This window comes from Camellia sinensis, chromosome 1, assembly GCF_055761805.1.
Source record: "Camellia sinensis isolate YWXY chromosome 1, ASM5576180v1, whole genome shotgun sequence".
NCBI lineage: Eukaryota > Viridiplantae > Streptophyta > Magnoliopsida > Ericales > Theaceae > Camellia > Camellia sinensis.
This window is the reverse complement of record NC_138961.1, coordinates 149690337-149714786: the sequence shown is the minus strand read 5'-3', so window position 1 is coordinate 149714786 and position 24450 is coordinate 149690337. Positions and strand designations below refer to the sequence as shown.

Here is a 24450-nt window from a genome sequence, read left to right as displayed (position 1 = left end):
TGCTTTATTGGTGGATGAGTTGGAAATTCTATAATTTTGACAAATTAATATGGAGAGCAACCCCCTTAATTGTACTATAGTTTATTTGGAAACTCAGAAATGATTGTGTATTTTCTAATGCACAACCCTCTTCTTCAGGACTGCTAGACCTTATAAAATTCAAATCTGCCATTTGGCTCAAAGCTTCCATTAAGGAATTCCCATACTCAGTTGATGATCTTGTCTACAATTGGAGACAGATCAGGGGTGGAGTTTAGTGCACTGGATTCTGTTTAGAGCTATCTAGGTTGATGTAGTCTATTGCAATGTTGTTCTGTCTGTATACTAATATGCCTTGCCTGCTGCTTTGTTCTGTCTGCTATGTTAATCTGCCTTTGCCTGGTGTTGGTGTGTTCTGTTCAGTTGTTCTATCTATATATTGGCAGTTCTGCTTTGGTTAAAACACATGCGCGGCCTGCTGTTCTGTTTTGGTCGGTGGGTGTCTCTGAACAGTTCTGTTTTGTGTTGTTGGGAGCTGGTGCTAATATGTCATGTTTGTTGGTTTGTTCTATCTGTGTGTTAGCAGATCTATTTTGGTCAAGACATATGCCCTGCCTACTGTTCTGTTTTAGTCTGAGGGTGCCTCTGCAGTGTTGCTGTTCTGGTTCTATTTTTGGAGGTTTGGGAAGGCTATTAATTTGTTGCAATGGTGGAGGTTTGCTATTTCTGCAGTGTTGTTGTTCTATGTGTTCATCAATCTACTTACTGCTACTATTAGTTTGTCTACTACCAGTTTGTTTGTCTGTTTGATGCTTTCATTTCTTCTTCTGCTTTCTTTGTTGGTGCCTCACCAACTGGCGCTTGGAACTTCTTCTTAGCTCCAAACTCTTCTTTATTGATGTAAATTTCATACTTTGTATGTTTCAATAATAAAGATTTTGTTTTGCTGATCAAAAAAAAAAAAAAAAACTAAAAAAACCAAAAAAAAAAAATGTCATAACTAAACACAACATGAAGAATAACTAAAGAAGAAAATAACATAACTAAGGGTGCATATGATGCACCCCTTTGAAGGGTGTGTATGCTAGAATTTCCCTTTTTTGTAATACAAATATGTTTCAAATATATAGTTGCCGATATCCTAGTCAATAAATCATAAAGAATTTAAATTTGAAATTAATGGTTTGGATTTTCGAGATTAGTCTCGAAATGGGCCCACTAAGCCTAAACACTCTCTAAAGTTAAGATGACCAGATTGAGAGAATTTAAATTATTTCCAAAGTTGCGATGGCCATATTTAATTTTGATTTTCTAAAATTTGTTTCAGATTCATTTTTTTAAAGACTAAAACTTAATTTTGTTAAAAATATTTATTAATTTTATATAATTTTACGAAAGATAATTTTTAAAAAATTTAAAAATAAAAACTAAAAAACAGAACACAAAACCAAACAGGGACCTCAATTTTTTTACTTCCCTCCTAAATTCTCCTCTTTTTTTGCTTGTACCTAGGGCAAACACCTCAAACTTGTTTGGTTTGTATTTAAGAAATATGTTTTGAGATAAAAAGTACGAAAATTTATTTAGTTTGGTTTTTTTTTAAAAGATATTTTGAAAAATTATTTTGAGAGAGAATTTTAGAAAAAGTGATTGATTTGATGTGTATAAGAGAGAGATTTGTTTGAAAAACTTGTAAACCAAACAAGTTTTGAAAAAAAGATTTAAAAATTTGTTTAATTTGATTACTTTTAAAAATTTATTTGTAAAAAATTTTTTCTAAAATTTTTTGAGAAACACAAAGCAAACAAGGCCTCGTCTCTCTCCGCGATGTTTACCTGGCACGGCAAAATCATTCTCTTAGGATTGGAAGTTCCCTACCTCTCACAATCGCACGCCGGCACCGACATCTGTCGACCATCGAGTTTCCACCATTTGTCGTTTCTATGCTACACCATCGCTGATTCATTCTGGCTCGGTAGGTTCGTCTCCTCTTTGCTCTCTCTCTCTCCCTCTCTCCCTCTCTCTCCCCTCTACTTCTCTCTCTCAATTTCTTAAATGAATCTCTGGTTGTTAATCTGTTTTGTATTTCCTTCGATTTTTAGTTATTTATTTACTTGTCAAGGGTTCCTAGAATCTTCTCTCTTTTTTTTTTTTTTCTTTTTTTATCAATTAATCTGGAGATCTAAAATTAACTTTGGCAGTATAAATTATTGGAATGGCATTTCTTTCATATTGAAAATTCACCTCTTTTGCATGTTTGGTTAAAGTTCTTAATTGTTTGAATGCATGTAGGATTCAATTACATGGCTTCAAAAAAAAATATTCATATTTAGGAATCTGTTGCTACACTCGGCAATTACCTAAATAAGCTATGACAAGAAAAATTTATTGTCAGAAATTGCTCATCATGACAACAGGGCCAATAACATTCTGATTATATGTTTTGTTGTCTACTGCACTGCCTTTTGTTTTTGTTTAAAATCCTTGTTTGATTATTTTAGGATGTACATTGTGTGCTTCCCAAATTTTGAAATGCACTGGCACTAGTTTTAATGCTAGACCCTTTGGATTCAATGATGTGGTCAATTCCATGAAACAAATCCCATCCCCAATAATAATATAAAATGTCTATAACTTTGAAGGAAAATGTTTGGTAGCTCAAATTTTTGTGGCTCAAATGGCTCAAATCTGTTAAAACGACGTCGTTTTACACTCAAAATCTGTCAAAACGACGTCGTTTTGACAGATTTGAGCCATTTGAGCCACAAAAATTTGAGCTACCTAGCATTGTCGAACTTTGAATATGATAATCCCCTTGGAAAACTAGTGTAATTGACAATAACTACACAATCAAAACAAATATATACATATATATATATATATATATATTTTTTAAACCATTCGGAAAGGGGCTATATCCATGAACCATTTTGGTAGAGGTTTTTCATCAAATAAAATAATTACTGCATTGAATTTAAAATGGGAGTTGCATCTCTCCCCCCCCCCCCCCCCCTCCCAAAAAAAATAAAATAAAAATAAGCTATTCCCTAGCCTATCAAAGCCATGGGCATCGATTTGTTAGAATGGAAGCAACTGCCAATTCTCTGGAACAACTGCTAATATATTGTTTAATGCCATCTAATAAACCATGCTCTAGGTTATTCACCAAGATGGAAGCATCAATTTGTCTATGAATTGGTTGGCTCTGAGTGATGGTCACCTTGTAATTCAATTTGGTTACCATTATTGATTTCTCAAGGTCTTGATTGTTTGGGAAATTTCTTATCTGCATTTTTACTCCCTACTTACAATGATGGTGTGATGATGTCGAGCCCACCATCATTATGACTACAGAGTGAAAAATAAGGTGGTGTCCATAGACGGATTCCATCAATATTAGGTACAATATTCTTCTGATAATATGCATAAACTGTATCAATGAACTATCAGACTGGAAATGAGAAGCTACCGAGTACTACTTGATTCACAAGAACAATCTGTCTTTACTAGGCATTTCAATGGTAAGAGAGGGATGAATTATGGCAGTGTTGTTTGCACAATTTTGTTTCCTTATCTAAACATTGAAATTATGACAAAATGAGTGAGGACTGCTGATATCAGGAAACCGAGTAGGAACTAACATGCTCAGATGTTTTAGCATTTCCATATTGATATTAATCTGTCATTCTTGTTTCTTTTACCATATGACTATATTAGTGGTAAACTGTTTTTCTACTATGTATTATAATAATATAAAAAGCCAACGATTTCTTTCATATAAAATTCTTCATGAGCTGTTGTTCATAGTACCAACATGTTTTGTTTATTATCCTAGAACTTGAAATATTAATTTTTGAAGTCATATACTAAAAAAAGTAAAATATTTACTCAGCGACGTAGTCTCAAAATGGTTTTTATTATCAAAATTTTGTTTCATAGTCAGATTTAAATCTAACCATCAGCTTTAAGGTATGGGTCTGTTATCTTAAACCACTTCTAGGTGGTTAGAATTGTTTTCTTTTTCTTTTGCCTACACAGTTGATTTTATTCGTTCATTGATATTATCGTGTATTATTTTCCTTGAAGGCTTGGATTGTTACATCCCTGCACCTGTAAGAACTCGCAAAACTCTCTTCCTTGAAAGCCATGAGGTGGCATTTTCTAGATCTATGACCGATAAGTCCAATGCCTAACCTAAGTTTGGACATGATTAATATCATCCTACTTAAACTCATAACGTAAGTTTAAATTTTCATTACTGACAATATTAATAATCAGAATTTGCTTCTTTTTTGCCTTCTTAAATGCAGGTTGTTGAAAATGGATATTCTGATCTTGCGCAAGTGATGATTGGATATGAGTAGCAGGTCACTTGCATATTCACCTGGATATTATTCAAATTGGGATTGACATAGTTTTGTTTATTTTTTGTACTTATTTTCACTTTGAAGTGTTGTTGTGCATAAAGTTAAATTTTGAATTGTAAGAATGCGTGTAGACTATTGTTGTTATTAAAAATAGAAATATATATATATATATATATATATATATATATATTTATGTTAATAAATTGATGTATGTGAATTGTTGAATTGATGCTTGTGGATATTGAAAAGTAATTTGTTATTTGTGATGGAAGTTTTTGTCATTCCAAATACTAAATTATTAATTTTTTTTAAAAAAAAATTAATGTTTTATTGACGCAACTGTATGTCGCTGAAAGTCTACTTTTGCTAATTGATATTGCATTGCCAAAAGTCACATTTTGCCGATCCAATTTGGGTCGGCAAAAGTGTCACACAACCATTTATTTGAACCATTTTTGCCGACGTAAAGCTAAAATGGCGACAATTGGCGAAGGCTTTTGCCGACTAAGATGTTTGTCACTAAAGACATTACTTTTGTCGACGTAATGGTATGTTCGTCGGCAAAAGTTTTTCTTGACACACTTTTGCCAATGAGTTGCCGACACAGCTTTCTATGTCGGTAAAACTCTTTGCCAACAATATATGCCTTTTGTCGACATATTTTGTTGTGTGGGCAAAATGGCTTTTTGTTGTAATGAGAAGTTCCCTCTTGTTTATACATATAATGCAACAATAAATTACAATTGAATGAAAATGCCCTTAGGCATTGCTTATGTAAGAAATAGATGTATTATTGATTGATTGTGTTGTATCTTTAACAATGTTAGAAGCTTCTTATATAGGAGAGGATTACAAACCTGAATAGGAAAGTAGCCGAACACTAACTTAAAGTAATGAATAATAAAGACAAGTACTAACCTACTAACATTATTACAAGCACTAATATACACTAACAGCCCCCCTCAAACTCAAGGAGGATAAAATTAACCAACTTGAGTTTGGAGAGAGTAACAAAATAAAATAGGAAAATAAAATAGGATAGGAGACACTGTATGGTCGTGTCGAACCGTTGGTAAAGACACTGTATGGTCGTGTCGGACCGTTGGTGAAGACACTGTCGGGACAGTTTACGAGGTCATGCCGGACCGATGTAGAAGCCAATGTTGTGACAGTTGACAGGGTCATGCTGGACCGATGTAAAAGCTGACCGGAATCAATGTCGGGACAGTTTATGGGGTCATGCCAGACCATTGTAGAAGCTGACCGGAATCAATGTTGGGACAGTTTACGGGGTCATGTCGGACCGATGTAGAAGCTTGTGGTGGTGCACCAAGGAGGCGACTTAGGAAGTGCGCCATGGGGGGTGGCTTGAGTGGTTCGTGGTGGTGCACCAAGGAGGCGACTTAGGGAGTGCGCCATGGGGTGGCTTGAGTGGTTCCCATGGTGTGTAACCATGCTCACCATGATATATGTATAACCCCCCCTCAAACTCAAATAGGTGTGAAGATAGAAACCTATTTGAGGTTGAAATAAAGTGAGTGATAAAGGAGATCAAGACAGTTTACGGGGTCATGTCGGACCGATGTAGCAGACACTGTGTGGTCGTGTCAGACCGTTGTAAAAAGTCGCACCCTCAAAAGGTGTGCCCAATCTTTCAAAAGGCGTGCCATCAAAAGGCGTGCCCAATCTATAAAAAGGTGTGCCGGACATGATGGCGAGGCGCGCGATTACCTTGGCTTGCGCGCCCGTTTTGTCGTCTGGCGTCAAGTGGCGCGCGATGCGCGGATCGGCCCTGGCTATTTAAACCAAGGTTGAGGCGGAGGCTGTGCAAACCAGTCTGAAGCCGCTGAACATTTTCATTCTGAAATATCTGAATATTTGCATTCTGAAACATCTGAACAATGGTCTCTTCTTCCCGTTCAGCTACCCAGAATATGGCCTCTTCGTCCCGTGGTCTACTCACTCTCTTTCCCGACCTCAACGAGTCAACAAGAGAGATAACCAGTGCGGTGGCCAGTGAACCGCAACCAAACACCTCTGGTTTTGCTCCGTTGAACTTTTCGATGCGGTCTGTGGAGCAAAAAATGGCGGTGCAAACTGATATTGAGGCCAATCAGTATACTTTGAAGTCATGTGTGGAAACCATGACTGCGGTCACAAACTTGTCGCACCGGTTGCAGAGTAAGACAAATAAGGTGCAGCAGTTAAACGCCCAACTGGCTCTGCTTCAGCGCATGTATAAGGATGCGCGAGCAGAGATAAGTGTGCTAAAGGCAGAAAACAAGGAGCTGAAGCGGAAGGCCACCGTGATGTTCCGATTTGGAGGTCCACCATATGCTGTAGTGGAGGAGCAGGGAGTGAACGTGCTCGGCGGTGTGGGAAACACGGAGGCAACACCGGCAAGAACTGCCCAGGACGGAGGCAAGAAGAAAAGACCGGCGGCAGAGTAGAGAAGAAAAATCCCGCCTGTGGATGAGGTTGTTGTGTGTGGATTATTTTTTATTTTTTTTGTTTTTGTTTTTTTTTTATTTTTATTTTTTTTGTTTTTTTTTTTTTGATGTAAAAGTGTGATCGGGGTTGATCCCCTGATATGAATAAAATGACAAGGTTGTGGAATGTGGTTGGTGTTATTTTGTGGTGTTGTTTTGTTTAAGAAGAAAAATAAAATAAAAGAAAACAATGGATAAAGAAAATAGAGAAAAAATATTTGTGGATGGGTGATAAGAAAAAAACAGCGGTGTGATTTTTTTTTTTTTGTGGAATATAAAAAAAATAATAATAAGAGAATGGAAAACGGGTGATCCGCACTAACAAGGAATATGGAAAATATATTATAATAAAAAAATATATATATATATATATTAAAATAAAAGAAAAGTTTGAAAGAACGTGGGTGGAATAAATTAAGAGAAATGAGAGATATGATTAAAGTGGGTTTGAAAGTGGGAAAAGATGAGAGAGAGGGATGTCGTGCATGTGTGTGTATGGGGCAGTGTGTGGAGTGTGTGCCCATGTGCATAGTTCAAACTAGTGGGAGCCTTCCCAGTGGATGTTATTCGTATAGATCTATTTTGTTAAATTCTAAATGCTAACCCTAGTCGGTTGAGCATCAAATGGCGACCGAAGAAGCAGTGGTTGTGGCGGTGGAGTCTGTTCCTGATCTGCCGCTGGTGGTGGCGGCGGATGAGGCGGCGGAAGTGGAGCAACCGACTACAAAGTCGAAGAAGGCGAAGGAACCCAAAACGAGGAAGCCTAGGAGCCCTCCTTCTCATCCCCCATATGTTGAGATGGTTACGGAGGCAATTGTGACATGGAAGGAGAAAAATGGATCGAGTCAGTACGCGATCACGAAGTTTGCAGAGGAAAAGCATAAGAATCTTCCGGCGAACTTCAAGAAATTGTTGTTGTTCCATTTGAAGAAGCTAGTTGTATCTGGTAAACTTATGAAGGTGAAAGGCTCGTTCAAGCTTCCTGCAACTCGGCCTTCTGTGCCGAAGCCTGTTGCTAGTGCTCCAGCGAAGAAGAAGCCGGCTCCTGCGAAGCCGAAGACTGTGAAAGTGACGTGGCTTTTGTTGGAATTGTACTGAAGAAGCTCATCGTCCTGTGGACTGTGGCACTGTGTCAAAGTGGATTTTGAAGAACAGCGCAGAATCTGAAAACATGAATTGGATACTAGGTAATTCCAAGCCTTGTCCGAAGTGCAAGCGACCAATTGAAAAAAAACCAAGGCTGTATGCACATGACGTGCACACCCCCTTGCAAATTTGAATTCTGCTGGCTATGCCTTGGTGCGTGGTCTGATCATGGTGAGCGGACAGGCGGTTTCTATGCATGTAATCGATACGAGGCAGCTAAGCAAGAGGGAGCGTATGATGAATCCGAGAGGAAGAGAAGAGAGAGAGCTAGTGTATGCATGTATCTGTGTGTGATCAGGGAGAGAGAGAAAAATCGGAAGTGTGTATTGAGTGATGGCAACAGTGAGGTGCCGAGAGGGAGAGTGAGGTTTGAATTGGTTGAGATCCGGCGGGCGGTCAAGGCAAGGTTGCCGCCCGCCGGAAGGCGAAGAACACCAAGATCTTTAACCTATAGTTCTGATACCATGTAAGAAATAGATGTATTATTGATTGATTGTGTTGTATCTTTAACAATGTTAGAAGCTCCTTATATAGGAGAGGATTACAAACCTGAATAGGAAAGTAGCCGAAAGTAGCCGAACACTAACTTAAAGTAATGAATAATAAAGACAAGTACTAACCTACTAACATCATTACAAGCACTAATATACACTAACAGCTTAATTACAATAATGATTGTGGCTTCTGCAGGTTTATTTATGGGATAATAATAATGGTTGTGGTAACATTAACCGGATTCTAAAAATACGAGGTGTTACACAATCAAAACAATGAAACAATTTATTTTGTTTTATTTTATTTTTAAAAAAATACGTTGAATTAAAAAAAAAAATCTTCCAAAATACACTATTGAGTGCAACATTATTAAAATTTTAACACCATAAACGACTTATTTTTGTACAACATACCTATATGTTCCCATATTTGAACTTCCCAAATTGTGTCCCAATATTTTTTATCTATCTATCTTAATATTTTTAACCTATATGTCCAAATTATTTTGATCTATCTATTCTAATATTTTTTACTTATCTGTTCAAATTATTTAAACTTATTTTAATTTATTTGTGTCCATAATTTGGAAAGATAGGTACCTGAAATTGTACAAAAAAGAGGAAGTTGTATAAGGTGCCAAAACTTCAACATGTCATAACTTTGTGCTCAATAGTCTATTTTGGATCATTTTTTTTTTATTCTATGTATTTTTTCGATATCTATCCATTTGGAACTGTTAACAATTTTGAGTGCTCACTTTCTCAAAACAAAAAACAAAAAAATTATTGTTTTCATTGATGAAAAATTTCTATTTTATGTTTAAATTTTGTATTCGATATTGATCTTGTTTGAAAGATCTTGGAAAAAATAATCTACATATATCATTTTTGTTAAGAATGGATTTATAAAACTCAAGTAATTAGAGTTTAAATTTTTTTTAGCACAACATAAGTACAAAGGTATATCTGTGTAAGAGAAAATATTGCGTGTCCATATGACCTCAAGAGTTTAACACCTGGAGTAATTGCCAAATAAGGCTTGTACATCCTGATAAATATATATATATATATATATATATATATATATATATATATATATATGTGTATCTTTTTCTTTTTCTTTTTCTTTTTTTTTTTTTTTTTTTTTTTTTTTTTTGGGTGTGTGTGTGTTCGTAAAAACTCCCCAAATTTGGACGACAAAAAATAACATCACTATCACATGGCTACCAAGCTAACTAAAATTACATCAGTTTCATTTCTGGTATTGTACTTCGCTTTTATGATAAATAATGTTAGAAATAATTATTCTTAAAAGTTATTTTAAATGTCATGAGAATTTTATTTCTTTCTTGTTTAAATGTTGAAACACGGAAAATGCGAGCCTTAAAGCGCTGTCCATGAGAATGTTGGTCGGTTTCTCATTATTAGTTTGCTTAATAAATGATATAACTATAATTTAAAAATAAAAACAAAACTCAACAAAAATAAAATGAAAAATAGAAGAAATCATTATAAACTTGGCAAATATTGATAAATTTTATAATAATTATGTCGCTTTATTAACCAAACTCATAATAAACCTAGAAACAATCAGTTTCATGAAAGTTTTTTCATGATCCCTATCTTTTCTCTTTATTTTATGGTTTAAACCAACCCCAATTTGCTAAATCATTAGTTCTCACTCCCACTTTAGTTTAAACTTTAAGCCCCTCCAAATGTTGATTCACAAAAGCAGAGGAAATAGTTTTTGCAGCAACTACACCATTTTTTTTCTCTTCGAGAAATTCATTTACCACCGCCAAGCTCGGCTTTGCCACAAACTCTTCCCATGCATGGTTGGCCTCATCGCCACCTTTCTCAAACACACATGTCGCATCAATGCGGTACAATGGCCAACCAAGCTCGTCCCTAAATCGACGAATCTTTGTCAACTGGGTATGGACTAATATGCGAGTGTTGACTTTGATCTCTTCAATGACAACTCCAAGTAACATTTCCTTGGTTTCATTGTCAATTTCGGGTTTGAGCCTAAAGTACTTGTCCATTTCAGGAACTCCAATTGCCCGACGAATGCCCCGGGTATAGTCCGCACCGGGTATAAACAATTTTCGTACCTCATCAACTATCCCTGCATGAATATAAAGAAAAGAGTAGTTTTTTACAAACGAAATTATAAGTTAAAAGGACATGCTGAACATTTAGGCAGTGGGCATTACATCACACAAACCAATAACTATCGTGTATGGAAATTGTATTCATTTAAGGAAAAACAAGACAATTAATCGGTTGTAAAGGACAATGATTGATGTTTGTTATATCTAAATTGGTACAAATAGTACAGTAGTAGAAGAATAATCGGGCTTTATCATAAATTTTGACTCCTTAAATTATGAGTTTTGATTAAGTTACACACAAGTTCATATGTGTATCTGAAATTCACTTAACCCATGCAAAAAGATTTACCGGTAAAATTCCTATCAAGAAAAAATAACAAATAACAACAATGATGATAACAATAATTGTCACAACAAACCTGGATGGATCATTTGGGCAACTTGTTTTGAGAGAAACTTACAATAACTAAATCCTTACAAATGCTGATGAAACAAAAACTAAATCCTTACAAATAGTATAGTGGGATAAAAGTGATCGAGTTTTAACATAAAAACCACTAAAAAAGTTAATTCCCAAACAAGCCATCACTCAACCCATCCAAAAAAATGTATAGGGTGGAATTCCTGTCATAAAATGGAAAATGAAAAATGACAATGATAACGACAACAACAAAAATGGCCACGACAAACCTGCATCAACCATTTGGTCAACTCGTTTTGAGACAAACGAGTGCAGAACAGGCAACGAAACATCAAGCCATATGAAGCAACAATCATATTGCGACTTGAACTTGAAGTCAGGGTCCTCCACCAATGCTTCAATGAAGGAATTTGACCCACCAACGATGATAGGAATGCGTCCAGACCTATTTTTTTATCAGAAAAAAATAATTTTACTAACTCCAAATAATAATAATAATAATAATACATCAAGCTAATAGGGGCTAAGGATGAAGGTGTCCAAACCTTATTATCTTTTCGATAGCCTCAAGAGCATGATAACAGAAATCTCGAGCAGTGAAGTCGGAATCAGGATCAAACTCCCCTAGCAAATGGTGAGGCACTCTTTGGCGCTCCAAGTTGGTAATCTTGTTGGTAACAATATCAAGTCCTCGATACATTTGAATTTTATCCGAGTTTATGATCTCTGCGGGGAAATTGGTGGCAAGGTCAATGGAGAGTCGAGATTTCCCAGTTCCCGTTGCACCCATGATGAACACAACCTTATTCTTAAGGAACTGAGTGCTCATGGAGCCCATGATTGATCACTGTAAATGAAAAAACCTGCCTTGCAGAGTAGTGCAAATTGGGAATGTTAAATTCAGAAGTTCTTTTGTGTAACCATTAACCAGGGTTTTATACTATTTAGGTTCAGAAAATGTTTTAGTAATTTAAATTAATAAAAAAATATTTTTTTATACAAATGGTAATTTTTTTCTCCTGGGCTAGATTTCATGAATAAGTTTTAAAAGTAATTAGTACACATAATCACATTCTAATTCCTAGATTATAGTAGATAAGGCTCTCATTATTAAATGCACTAGTGATTGGTCTAAAATGTCTTAAAGAGACTTAAATTCAAAGTGTGAAACAATTTAATATTTTAATTTATGGAGTTATGTCACAAATACCATTTAAGATAATTGTGCTCAAGTCCTCTTTTTTCGTTATCAACAATGATTCATCCCCTCTTTTCCCCCACCCCCTTTGACCCCCTCTCTCTCTCTCATTTGTTACATTTTCTTTTTCTTATTCTTTTTTTTTTTCCTGCTCATCCAATCACCACCCGCCACGTGGCAAAGGAGGGTGAGGGGGTGACCCCCAAAAGGGGGTCCCAAGCATTATTCTTTCGTTATTTAACAGTCGCCTCTTTTCTTTTTCTTTTTTTCTTTTTTTTTTTTTTTTTTTTTTTTTTTTGCCTTAGCCATTACAAAAATCAATTTTTTAGAAGTGATACTATGTCAGTCCCATTCAATGTTCACATTACGTTGGGTTGTAAAAATTAAAAAAAATTTATGTGAATATTGGGTTTCAAAATTTGCAAATTCCTTTGATGGAATGTAGCAGACAATTTCATGATTCTGTTTTGAAAATTTTGTATTCAAATTTTTTTTTGAACGATTTTAAAATAAAGTTTACAATAATTATTTGTTTTCATATTAAAATTATGACAATAGAGTCATTTCACATTTTTAAAAAAAAAATGACTTAAAAGATTATAAAAATATGAACGGGACCACATGGGTCATAAGCTGGACATATGACATTTATGAAAAAATACCTTCATTTTTTTAGTTTAATTATAGTTAAATATTATATCTCTACAAACATTATAACTTGACTCAGATTGTAGCCCAAGTAGACATAAAGGGGACAGTTAGGTGCTGGTGAGATAAGATTTTAAGTTCGAATGAATCAATGGACTGGCGTTAATCTTCTATAATTATCTAACCTATTTTTCAATAGATATGTGAATATTTTCTTGAAAATACATTCAATCACACAAAAAAATGATGTCTTTGTTTCTATCACTTTTATTGTTATTATTATTATTGTTATTATTATTATCCAAAAGGGAAAAACCATAAAGAAATTATAAGTGTATAGAAATTTTCAATAAAATAGAACATAAATGTAGTAGAAACAATATAAATATGGTGTAAACATAAGCCTTTTAAATAAGAAACATAAAAATCAATAGACTGGACATAATTACATACCTTTTTGGAGATTGTTAAATTCATAATTATTAAATCATCTTTATCCATATTTATTACGCATTAACAGTGTTACCAAAATTTTAATGTTGACTGCGTAACCAAAATTTTAATTATAACTTCCCATAAAAGTCCTGTCAATAAAAGTCCAGTTCATACGCAAAAATACTAACCATATATGTTTACAATACCTTTCTAATGACCATTTTATATTTAGCCTTCAGTAAATATATACTTAATTATAGGTTTCGTTTGAGAAGTGGGTTTGACTTTTTAATTTTTTGGTTTTTTTGGCTATTTTAGCTTGAGCTAAAAAGCTTGGTTTGGGAAGGGTTTTTTGGCTTTTTGGTTTTTTTGATTTTTTTTATGAGAGAATAGTGTAATGATTATGGGTTGGATGTGATGTTTTGTTTTTTGTGGCTAAAATAGCTTATTTTGTCTTTTGTGACTAAAATAGTAAAAAAAAACCTGGAAACCAACTTGCCAAACGAAGGCATATATATGTTAAGAGTATGAACCGATGCTTAATTGATAGATTAGATATCATTACATACATTTTTGGAGATTGTTGAGTTTATAATTGTTAAACAACAATGTTACATTTTTCTAATTTATCAGCCCCGCTATTGAGGTTAGACCTCACATGATAAAATGTTTGACAAATTAAAATTTGACACTTATTAAACACATCATTAAAAGTGAATTTTAAGGATGATAAATGTAACACCCCTAAAATTCCAATCCATTTATATTCAAAACCTTTAAATATTTTTCTATTTATCCTCATTACTGTCAAATTCACATGAAAATATAAATAAAGAAACATCGTCTTTTACTAAAAACTAATCACTTTCTCATTGAACTATTTCCAATAAATTATACATCATCATTTCTAAATATAGATTCAAGTGTAAAACAGTTCAAAGTAAGAGAGTTGCAAAACTAAGGTGCGCTAATGCCGTTCAAGTTTCAAGAACAGTCCCTTGAGTACACACAAGGTGGACCCGTTTGTTTTTAGAGATAGAATGGAGGGGATTTATAGTGAAGAGATTACTAGTGAGGGGATTGTTAGTGAAAAGATTGATAATGAGAGGATTAATAGTGAGAGGATTGATAGTGAGGGGATTAATAGTGAGGAATTGTTAAATTATTTTTATATAAAATAATAAAACAAATAAAAAAATAAATTAAATTAAACATTAATATTTTAAAAAAAATTCCCAATATATAAAAAAAAAATACTCTAATCCCCTCACTATTTTTCTAATACCATCTTTATCTCCTCTTTACCAATCCCCCTTCCAAGGGGACTACTAATACCAAAGGATTAATAGTCTCCTCCCCATCTCTCAAAACAAACACCCCATTAGTAATACCAAGGGATTAGTAATTTCAATCCCCTCCCTATAACCCCAAACAAACGGGGCCCAATCCCAAAATATATTATCTTCAGAGTTTCAACAAATAACATCAAAGAGCCTTCGTGCTCCAATCAAAAATCTCCACCGTCTTCTTATTCGGAAAAAATTGACAATTGGCGACTTTTTTTATCACTATTTTTATAAATTGTCGTTCAAACTTATAATCAGTGACTTTTTTTATAACGATTTTTTTAAACTGTCGCTGAAAGTTAAAAAATAGTAACTTTTTTTATGATGATTTTTTAAAATTGTCACTAAAACTTATAATTAGGCTTCGTTTGGGAACAAACTATTTTGATAACATTTTGGCCTTTTACAAAAAGTTGTATAGAAAAGTATAGAGAGTGATGCGACAACTTATAGTGACTTTTTGACTTTTTTGTTAAAACATGTAATTGCCAAATGAGGCCTTAGTGACATTTTTTATAACAAAATTTTAAATTGTCACTGAAAATTAACAATTAATGAATTTTTTTTAATAATATTTAATAAAAAATACTATTAATTATCATAAGACTTATTAGATAATAAATCTATATATTAAGACTTACATATAAGTTCTTCCTCTTTTAAATACAAAATCTGTTTTGTCTCGGCCAAAACCCGTTTAAGCATGGTTTTAAAATTATTTCGTAATCATATTCTGTTTTTGGGCCCATCTGTCTGTGACCCAAACTTTGGTTTGGACACCTATCTTGGAACAAACTCTCTGTTTTGGGTCAGGCCTGCCCAAAACCACAACTTTGATGTGTTTCTTTCATCTATGGCCATAGTTTATATAAAATTAAAATTACATGGAATTAAACTCAAATGCATATAAAATTTACTAGAAATTTTATTTCAAGGGAAAAGGGTTCTTTAATCTACAAAATTGCTAATATAAATAATATTCTTTTTGTTTTACCACGCATTAATGGTGAGGGAAAATTGTTATGCGACAATAAAATTTAGATAGGTTTGATTTATTAAAGCGAAAATGGATTAGAATAAAATAAAATGATTATTTTTTAATTTTTTTTATGGAATGATTTTTTTTATAACGATAAATGATAATTATATTTACAGTATATCTTTCATAATGTTTTTAATAAACGAAATGTGAGAATAATATTTTGATAGAATAATTATTTTAGTTTAACTCATTGCAATGAACCAAATTATGAAGTGGACTGTGATAAAATTTATTTTACCAAAAATAAATAAATTAACAAACGAAAAAAATTTAAGAAAATGCATAGAAAACTTAATGGGTTACTATTTAAAATTGATAATTTGTCTTGATTGATAAACTATGTAGTTTTATTCAAAAGTTTATCCAAACTAAAAATAGTGTATGATTTGAGAGAAAGTAGAGAAATTTTATTTTCACACCACATTCTATTCTAATACACACCATTCACTCAGTACACGCCATAAACAAATTTTGATTTTTTGATTTATGTTTAATGCACACCATTAATTTTCAAATATCCCCAAAATATTCCTATCTTCTTCAATCTCAACCCAAATTTTAACCTAACTCTAATTTCCCCCCTGACCACTGTCGCCACTGCCATTAGAGGTAGCAGTGGTAGTGGTAGGCAATGTGTGCTGTATGTACCAAAAGAGTGGAATTAAAGGTTTTGTCTAAAAGAGTAATTTACTTGAGGGATGCAATGGAAATAAAATAAAATAAAAATGGCAAATGTTGTGTACTGGAAGATATAGTGATGTGCAAAAGTAATTCTATTTACACAACAATTTAGTCTTCTCACACTCAATTTCTCATTACACTCATTTAAAATATTTAAATTTTATTTTATATCTTTACATTTTTCGATATACCAAGTTTCTCCTTATTCCCAATCTCACATTTTTTTTTTTACACCCATGTTTCTCTCATCTCTCTCCAATTTTCTTTCTTCCCTCTGTCATCTTTGGCTACCACTAACCAACAATGGCTATTGCCACCACCTTGAGCTAGGAAATCCCAATCCATCCTCACTGTGACCTCCCTCTCCAATCTCCATTCCCACTAACAATCCTTTCCAGTCCATTCTTTTCCACCGACAACTAGGGTTGTAAAAAATACCACCAAATCCTCTAAAATTGCATCGATTTGCATTAATCCGAATATCTGCTAACTGCAGATTAAACTTTAAAATTTATAATCCGTCTTCATAACCGCTAGAGTTAATACATTTATTTTTTAACCCCTAATGAAATATCAAAGTAAAAATGAGTCTGAGAGAGATTTAAGATATGAAATTTGGAAAATTCCATTTCCACACACCTACTTATCTCAGTGCACACACTTAATGAAATTTATTTTAATGACAATTATACTCTAAAATAAAATGACCATAATAGACATCAAAACCCTAACTAACCCATCTCATCTCATCTCATCTCATCTCTCTCTCTCTCTCTCTCTCCCTACCACCACCAACAACAAATAAACCCATTGTTAAAATATATATATATATATATATATATTTAAAAATTTTACAAATTCTATTAAGCTAAGAACCTCCAATCATTAAACCTAAACTTCCTGAACTCATTTTTCTAAAATTATGGATTTTGTAATCAAAGACAATGATACAATGTTAATTTTCTAGAAATTAGCATTAACGGAGCATTATGAGCAACAATTTACAGTAATTAAGATTAACATTTAACAGAGCATTAAAAATTTAACAAAGCTCGGTTCCTTTGCCTCGGTTCTTGAAGCAGAGGAGGAAGGAAAGTATGTTTACATTCAATTGTTAAGGATTCAATTGCTTAGTTTAGTAGTGGAGGAATTTGTTAGGGGTTCAACCAACAAAGAAATGTATCAGAGGAAAAGATCAGCTAATTTTCCAACTATTCAAATGCAGAAAAAGCTTTCTTTGTTGATGAGTCTATGTGGGTGTGTATTTGGGTGTACTGCGGAAAGTGTGTGTACAATATTTGAGTTAAGGGTTATAATTAGAATATGTGGTGTGTGGAATAAGACAAATAATACTTATCAAATTCATAAAGGTGTGCACTGAGAAATGATGTGCATAAAGATAAGTAGATGTGTGGAAATAGAATTTCTAGTGAAATTTGTTACAAATTAGTAGTTATATATATGAAACATATTATGTAAAACTAGTTTGTGTTATATATGTGAAAAATATTATGTAAATTAATGTTATATGTTATGCAAATATTTGATAATTGGTTAGAATATTCTTTAATATGCCAATCTACCCAAAACTACCCAAACCGCAATTTGTCAATCCGTCAATTTGTCAAACTACTATTTTGTTTATAATTTTACTCTTAAACTTGCCGAACCGCATCGCGCACACCCCTACCGATAACCCTTTCTCTTAACCGGCAACTCCTACTGATGATTTCTCCCCAGTTTGTTCTTTCCCATCGGCAACTCCCATTCTTTCCCAACCCCCTTCCACTACAACTCTCTCCTTCTAATTGTAGCCCTACATTTCTAGACTTAGGATTTGAGGAGGAAGAAGAAAAATCGAAATTGGGGTTAGGGTTTAGTGAGGATGAAGAAGATAAAGAGTAATAAAGAAGAGAACGTAGTTATTGGTCCGTTCAGTGATCAATCTCCAAACAAACACCATCGATTTACCATTAAGTAGTCGAACGAAAGCCATACGTTCAGCGCTGGTAATCTGAACTCCAGCCACATGTTTAGTGCTGGTAGACCGAACCCTCTCTTAGTTTCTCTTATTCTTCTTATTCATCTTCCTTTTCTTTTTCAAAACCCTAGATTTAGAGTAGATCATGGAGATGCCAGAAAGTTGCAGAGGTGGCCGTTGAAGGTAAAGGGTTGTGGTTTGGTAGTCGTCTAGGGTGGAGAAGATTACGTGGTGATTGTTGGGGTTGGAAGAGGTCTAAGAGGGTTGTCGCTAGAGATGTATGGGATAAGAGAGATAGGCAGAGTGTTGGGACAAGGTAGTGCCGGCGTTAGAGTTGGCGAAGTGGGTAGTGTTGGCTTTCTAAAGATGGAGGTGAGAAGAGAAATTATGGTTAGGGGTTATAGACTAAGATGTAATTTCATGAAAAGATAAAATTGTAAATTAAAAAAATGAAAACTACCGGGTATAGGTGTTGATTTCTGACCTCACAACCAAACTATATCTCCTAGTCGAGATCTAAGGAACTTAGTCACAGAGCACACGGAAAAATAGATTAAGCCCGACACCTATACACAAGAAGACAAGTAACATCGGTGGCTCGTTCACCCGGTGGCACTCATACGATCTAGTCAGTTAGCTTATCTCTTAAAAACAACAACTCAAGTAAGCACTTTACAAGCAAAAAACATACATTAGACCCACGGGATGCTATACTTTTATAATCAGCAGTGCCCTTGTCCTCTCTAGAAGTATCACTTCATAGAACTTTATCCCTTAGGATATTATCTATCTTGGACTCTTCTAATCCAGATTAAGATGAACTCTCTTAAGAGTCTCATCTCTATCTAGATAAAGAGCCTTAAACTACCTAGTACTCTTATCTTCTATTCGAATATCTCGAATTCTGATATTACCGCATTATATCTTGATCACAGGTTAACAACCTCAGTAACTTGGTTTCTTTACGTGGCATCTCGGTTAACGACCTCGGCCATGTAGGCAACCCAAAAAATATGTCTCCACACAAGGTATAAAAAATTAAAATTGTTGTGTAAATAGAATTACCCGAAATGTAAATAGAAAATACTTAGAAATTGAAGTTTATTCCCAAGGGCCCTCCTCAATTAATATTAGGGATTGGATTTTCTCTAGTTGGGTAGCCCAACTTGATCATCTAGTCCATTCTATTTAGTGCTCATTTTGGGTTTGTCTTAATAATTTGAACCGTTCAATATGTATAACTTATCGAGTGTTTCATCTCTAAAAAAAATTACGTTGATCAGATATCGATAACTACTTGATCAGTTCACATTTATGTCAATATTTTTTTAAAAAAATCACTTTTACCATTGACAAAAATGTGAATTAGTGGCTATTGATAGCCAATCAACATGTTCTTTTATAAGGATGAAGTACTCGATGATTGTTCAAAAAAAAAAAAAAATTTTGACGAATTCTACACATTGAACGATTTTAATATTCGATTTAGACTCTACGATGGGTCCACGAAAATCCAATAATGCAGTCCAATCCGATTAGAACGAGAGATAAGCCCAAGCCTTGATATTATTACCAAATTACCCTTTTTGTATTATCATATCCCCAAGAAACATGATTACGTTACGAAACTTCGTATCGTACTTCAAGACAAACACAACACGTGAGCTACTAATTTTTAGGTGGTCATTTGTTACTTTGTGATGTTATATGCATAATTTGATCACATTGTTGCAAAATTAATTCAGGAGATTTTAAGCGAATTATTTAAATTTATTTTTCTATAAACAAATATTTTTCTCAAGGTAAATGGAGGCAGATGGTGCTGTTTGGGAACGTAGAGTTTATTATAGATTTTGTTTTAATAATTTGAATTATTTATTTTATCGGACATTTTATGTATATCATTCACAAAAATTGAATCAATTCAATAATTATAACTTCTTTAATTTATCAAGTTTGTCACAAAAAAAATAAATGATCTATTTATAAAAACACAATTGTTGCCTATTTTTTTGTATGACAAACACAATAAATTAAATAGATTATGATTATCAAATCAATCTAATTTTTGTGTAAATAATATATTCAAAATATCCGATAAACAAACAGTTCAAATAAACGAAATGCAACCAGTGAACAAAGTCTTCCAATCCAGATTATGGATAAGAAGTGATCCGCCTACATTTTGAGTATAGAAAAAGAATGAGTGTATTCAAAGGCAAATGGAGAGAGATCAATGGGTATGTTTGGAAGCTCTCACACACCCATCGGATACATTTTAAACTTAAATAATGCATACAATTAATTTCCCTTATACTCAATTATTTTCTAAATTACAAACAAATGCTATGATGCATCATGCATGTGATAGGTTTAAAGGGTATTTTCAAAGGTTTATTTACAAGCTCTGTCTCTGGGGAACCCCGTAGTAGGACTAATAAAGTATTTAAATTATGTAAACAGACACCACAGTGTTGATTTTAGGCTTGGCTTACCTTTAGTCTAGATCAGATGGGAGGGTATTGTTAAACTTGTGAAAGTCAACCACGGGTCTCGTTTCGATAATCCGAACCATTAAATATGTAAAACTTGTTGAGTACTATATGCTTGTAAAAAATCACGTTGATCGGATATCGATAGCGACGTGATCAAATCTGTTTTGTATTAAAAAAAATGGACGGTGAAAAAAAACGATTGATAGAAAACTGATCCGATGAGATAGTTATCAATATCCGATCAACGTGATTTTTTACAAGCATATAGTACTCAACGAGTTCTATACATTAACGGTTCGGATTATCAAAACGAGATCTGTGATGGTCCCCACGGGCCTAATAGTAGCCTCCAGTCCGATTTGGGACTGGAGATAAGCCACCGCCTTGATTTTATATATGTATTTGTATATTTGTGTGTGGATAATTTAATCAAATAATTCGAAACAAACCGCTTGGATTATTAGATTTGCGAAAAAAGGATAAACCATGTAAAGCAGAGATGGCTGGGGCCAATGAAAACCACAATGATCCTGTTTGGTAGAACTGTGGGAAAGTGCTTATAGCTTATGCCTTAACAGCTTATAGCTTACAACTATGAACATAAGCTGATTTCTGACTTATAAATTAAGCTTCTCCTGTCCCACTTAAAGAATAAGCTGATTTCTGACTTACAAAAAGCTATAAGCTGCATTGTTAAGCTAAACCAAACACATCAAAATAGCTTAAATTAAGCTGAAAGCTGAAAAAAAGCTGTACCAAATAGGGCCAATGTAGTCGGTCCTCATCCGCATTCAAATCCCGGTTTCAAGCACATTTTTTTTTTGGAACTTTTTTTATAAAATTATTATTCACGTTCTCTCTCTCTCTCTCTCTCTCTCTCTCTCTTTTTTTTTTTCTTTTTAATAATGTTGTTGTGTTATATATTTTGGTTGAGTAATGTTAGGTATCATGAAAAAATATCATCAAAATGGACGTGGTTAGGCCCACAAAGGTCATAACCCACTATGAACAACCCAAGCCCATCACTTAGAGCCCAACACATAACCCAACTGATGAGATCCTGAACAGCTGGAAGCCAACATGGCACGAAGAACCAATGATATTCAGACATGTGGCAGGTAAAGGACAAGCCACATGAGCAGACAAAGATCTGCAAAGTTATTGCCACTGCACATCGCCATTAATGCAGTCCATCACAGCATTTATTACGACAACACCTCTCCGTCGGAACAGCACCCCCTCACCCTGAACAAGGTAAGCTACAGCATAGACTTTCGGCCAAGGTAGCAGGTCGGAAGGGACGGCGAAATGATTACCACAGGATATAAGCACACATTGAAGACAAGAAGAAGGTTAAGCTTTCTATCTCCATTTCATATCTCTACATTCCACTTCTCTCTTTCTCTAACTTGCTCGTCGGAGGGTTCGCTGGAGGACTCCCCGTTCCCCTATTGAACTTGTGTGCAGGTTCTCTGGTGGGTTTGAACACTCAGTTACCGGTTGAAGAATCGTGGATTAGTCCGACCCATTCCACCTGGGACCCGTTGTATCGTAACTGTATAATCAGTTGGTGCCGTCTGTGGGAAAGCTTTGCTCCTCGCACTAGTTGTGTTCACTGTCACCAGAGACCTTGTTCCAGTAACCCTTTCTCGCTACCCATCGAAGTGTATGGTCACGACTAGATCCATAACTTCTCACCAAAATGCTGCCGACCACCAAACCGATACCCCTAATCCAAACAACCCCACCACAATATTTCATCGAGCTTACCAACAGCATTAACCGCATGGCCGAGCAAAACCAAGCCCTGATTAATGCCCTACTCTAAAGAAAGTTTCCTATGCCCCTTCCACCACCTCCTGATATTTCCCCCAACCACGAACAAACCCCGAGCCATACTATCCCGCAGCCTAATCCACTCAACAGAGAAGGTTTCCAACCCCCTCCCCCAGGTATAAACCTGCCACCTCGGGGCCCACAACCATCGATCTCGGCACCAATCCTTGAAGGAGAGGCCAGCAGCGTCCAGCCCCCGCTGCCTTCCGGAGGTGACCACATCCCTCTCTGGGACGTGGAACTCCGAGCCATGAAACTCCAACTCCAAGGGGTCATGCAGAACATCCAGCGTAAACCCTCTATCACAGCATACTCACCATTTGTCGCTTCCATCCGGGACAAACCTCTACCCCCCAAGTTCAAGATGCCCACCATCGACTCTTTTGACGGTACGACGGACCCAGTCGACCATCTGGAGACCTACAGAACCCTCATGATCCTCCATGCATTCCCTGACGAGATCATGTGTCGAGCTTTCCCCGTGACACTAAAGGGTGGTTTAGCCAGTTATCAGCAGACTCTGTCTCCACTTTCCAGCATCTCAGTGACTCTTCCTCAGCCATTTTATTGGAGCCCAGCGCCAGCGACGCCCGGCAACCCAACTCCTCAACATTCGATAGACCGATGGGGAGTCGCAACGTAGTTTCGTTACCCGCTTCAACATCGAGGCCCTGCAAGTAGCGAAAAATGATGACAAGGTCATCCTCACTGCTTTCATGGCCGGTCTGCGGTCGTCCGACTTCTTGTTCTCCCTCTCTAAAAACCCCCCGATCTCCATGGTAGCCCTACTCCCCAAAGTCCAAAAATACATGAATACTGAGGATTCCCTAGCCGCCCGGCAAGATCCATTAACCAAAAACCCAACCCCCAGAGAAAATAGAAAAGAGTCAGAACCCAGAAATACCCAGTATAATAGCCAAACACCACACTATACCGACCAATCCCCCTGAGCTGACCGGTCGGCACTAGCCCGACTGCCTGGTCGGTTCGAGCGGTACACACCCATTAATTCCCCCATGGAACAAGTCCTCAATCAGATCAGCGGGACTACCCCCTCAAATGGCCCCAACCTTCACGAACCCCTTCCAATCGGAAAGACCAGTCCAAATACTGCCGCTTTCACCAGGACCATAGCTATAACATCGATGAATGTGTTAACCTCAAAGACCAGGTTGAGACCCTAATACGTCAGGGACGCCTTAGCTGGTTCACAGACACCCGCCCTCAGCAGCGGCAAAGAACTGAGCCCCTCAAAAATAACCGCCGGCGCACCCCTCCCCGGCAGTCAGCCCAACCTAGCCAAGGCCATGATTGCCCTCCACAATAGCCTCGTCCACTAGGTAATACCCCCCACCTGTTGGTGAAATCAGAGTTATTTCAGGTGGCCTTGCTTGTGGGGGACCATATAGCGATCCCGGTTGTCCCTTTACTGTTCTGTTGTATTCCGGACTCGGTTCCGTGGAGTTGGTAGTTGTATCTATCTGGTTGTCGTCCTTTAATTCTATTTGTGTGAGTTTTAGGATGTTTTGGGCAAGGTTGTTACAGGTTGGTTAGGCCTCGGTTTCAATTCCTTGTTGCCCAGTTTTTAGGCGTTCCGCTGGAGCGAGTCTTCTTGCGCTCGAGTGGGGTTTACACACTTCCAGTATTTCGTAGCCCTGCAAAACTTCTGCAGGTGTGTTTTCCACGCTCGAGTGGGTCGTGCTCGAGCGGTATTGTTGGCACTCGAGCGGGTAGTCCTTTTTCTGTAAAGTTCTGGGAGATGAAAATCTGCGCTCGAG

At 35.6% G+C, this 24450-nt stretch overlaps 1 protein-coding gene, 1 long non-coding RNA gene and 1 pseudogene across 2 annotated transcripts; 2 read left to right on the top strand and 1 right to left on the bottom strand.

The window, feature by feature from the left end:
• The first annotated feature begins 1793 nt into the window (after positions 1–1793).
• LOC145790052 (uncharacterized) lies at positions 1794–4549 on the top strand. The gene is made up of 2 exons (XR_014328687.1): positions 1794–1954; positions 4290–4549. It is a non-coding gene; the product is annotated as an uncharacterized LOC145790052 (long non-coding RNA).
• A 2802-nt stretch (positions 4550–7351) lies between these two features.
• Positions 7352–8223, top strand: LOC114305084 (histone H1.2-like). Its single transcript, XM_028250204.2, has one exon. It carries the CDS (start codon positions 7460–7462, stop codon positions 7931–7933), a length of 474 nt encoding a protein of 157 aa, XP_028106005.2. The 5' UTR covers positions 7352–7459; the 3' UTR covers positions 7934–8223.
• A 1946-nt stretch (positions 8224–10169) lies between these two features.
• LOC114321062 (adenylate isopentenyltransferase 3, chloroplastic pseudogene) lies at positions 10170–11848 on the bottom strand (annotated as a pseudogene).
• Positions 11849–24450: the final 12602 nt, after the last annotated feature.

Excerpts from the sequence above, each read along its gene's own strand:
- LOC114305084 (XM_028250204.2), top strand. The coding sequence starts at position 7,460 with ATGGCGACCGAAGAAGCAGTGGTTGTGGCGGTGGAGTCTGTTCCTGAT.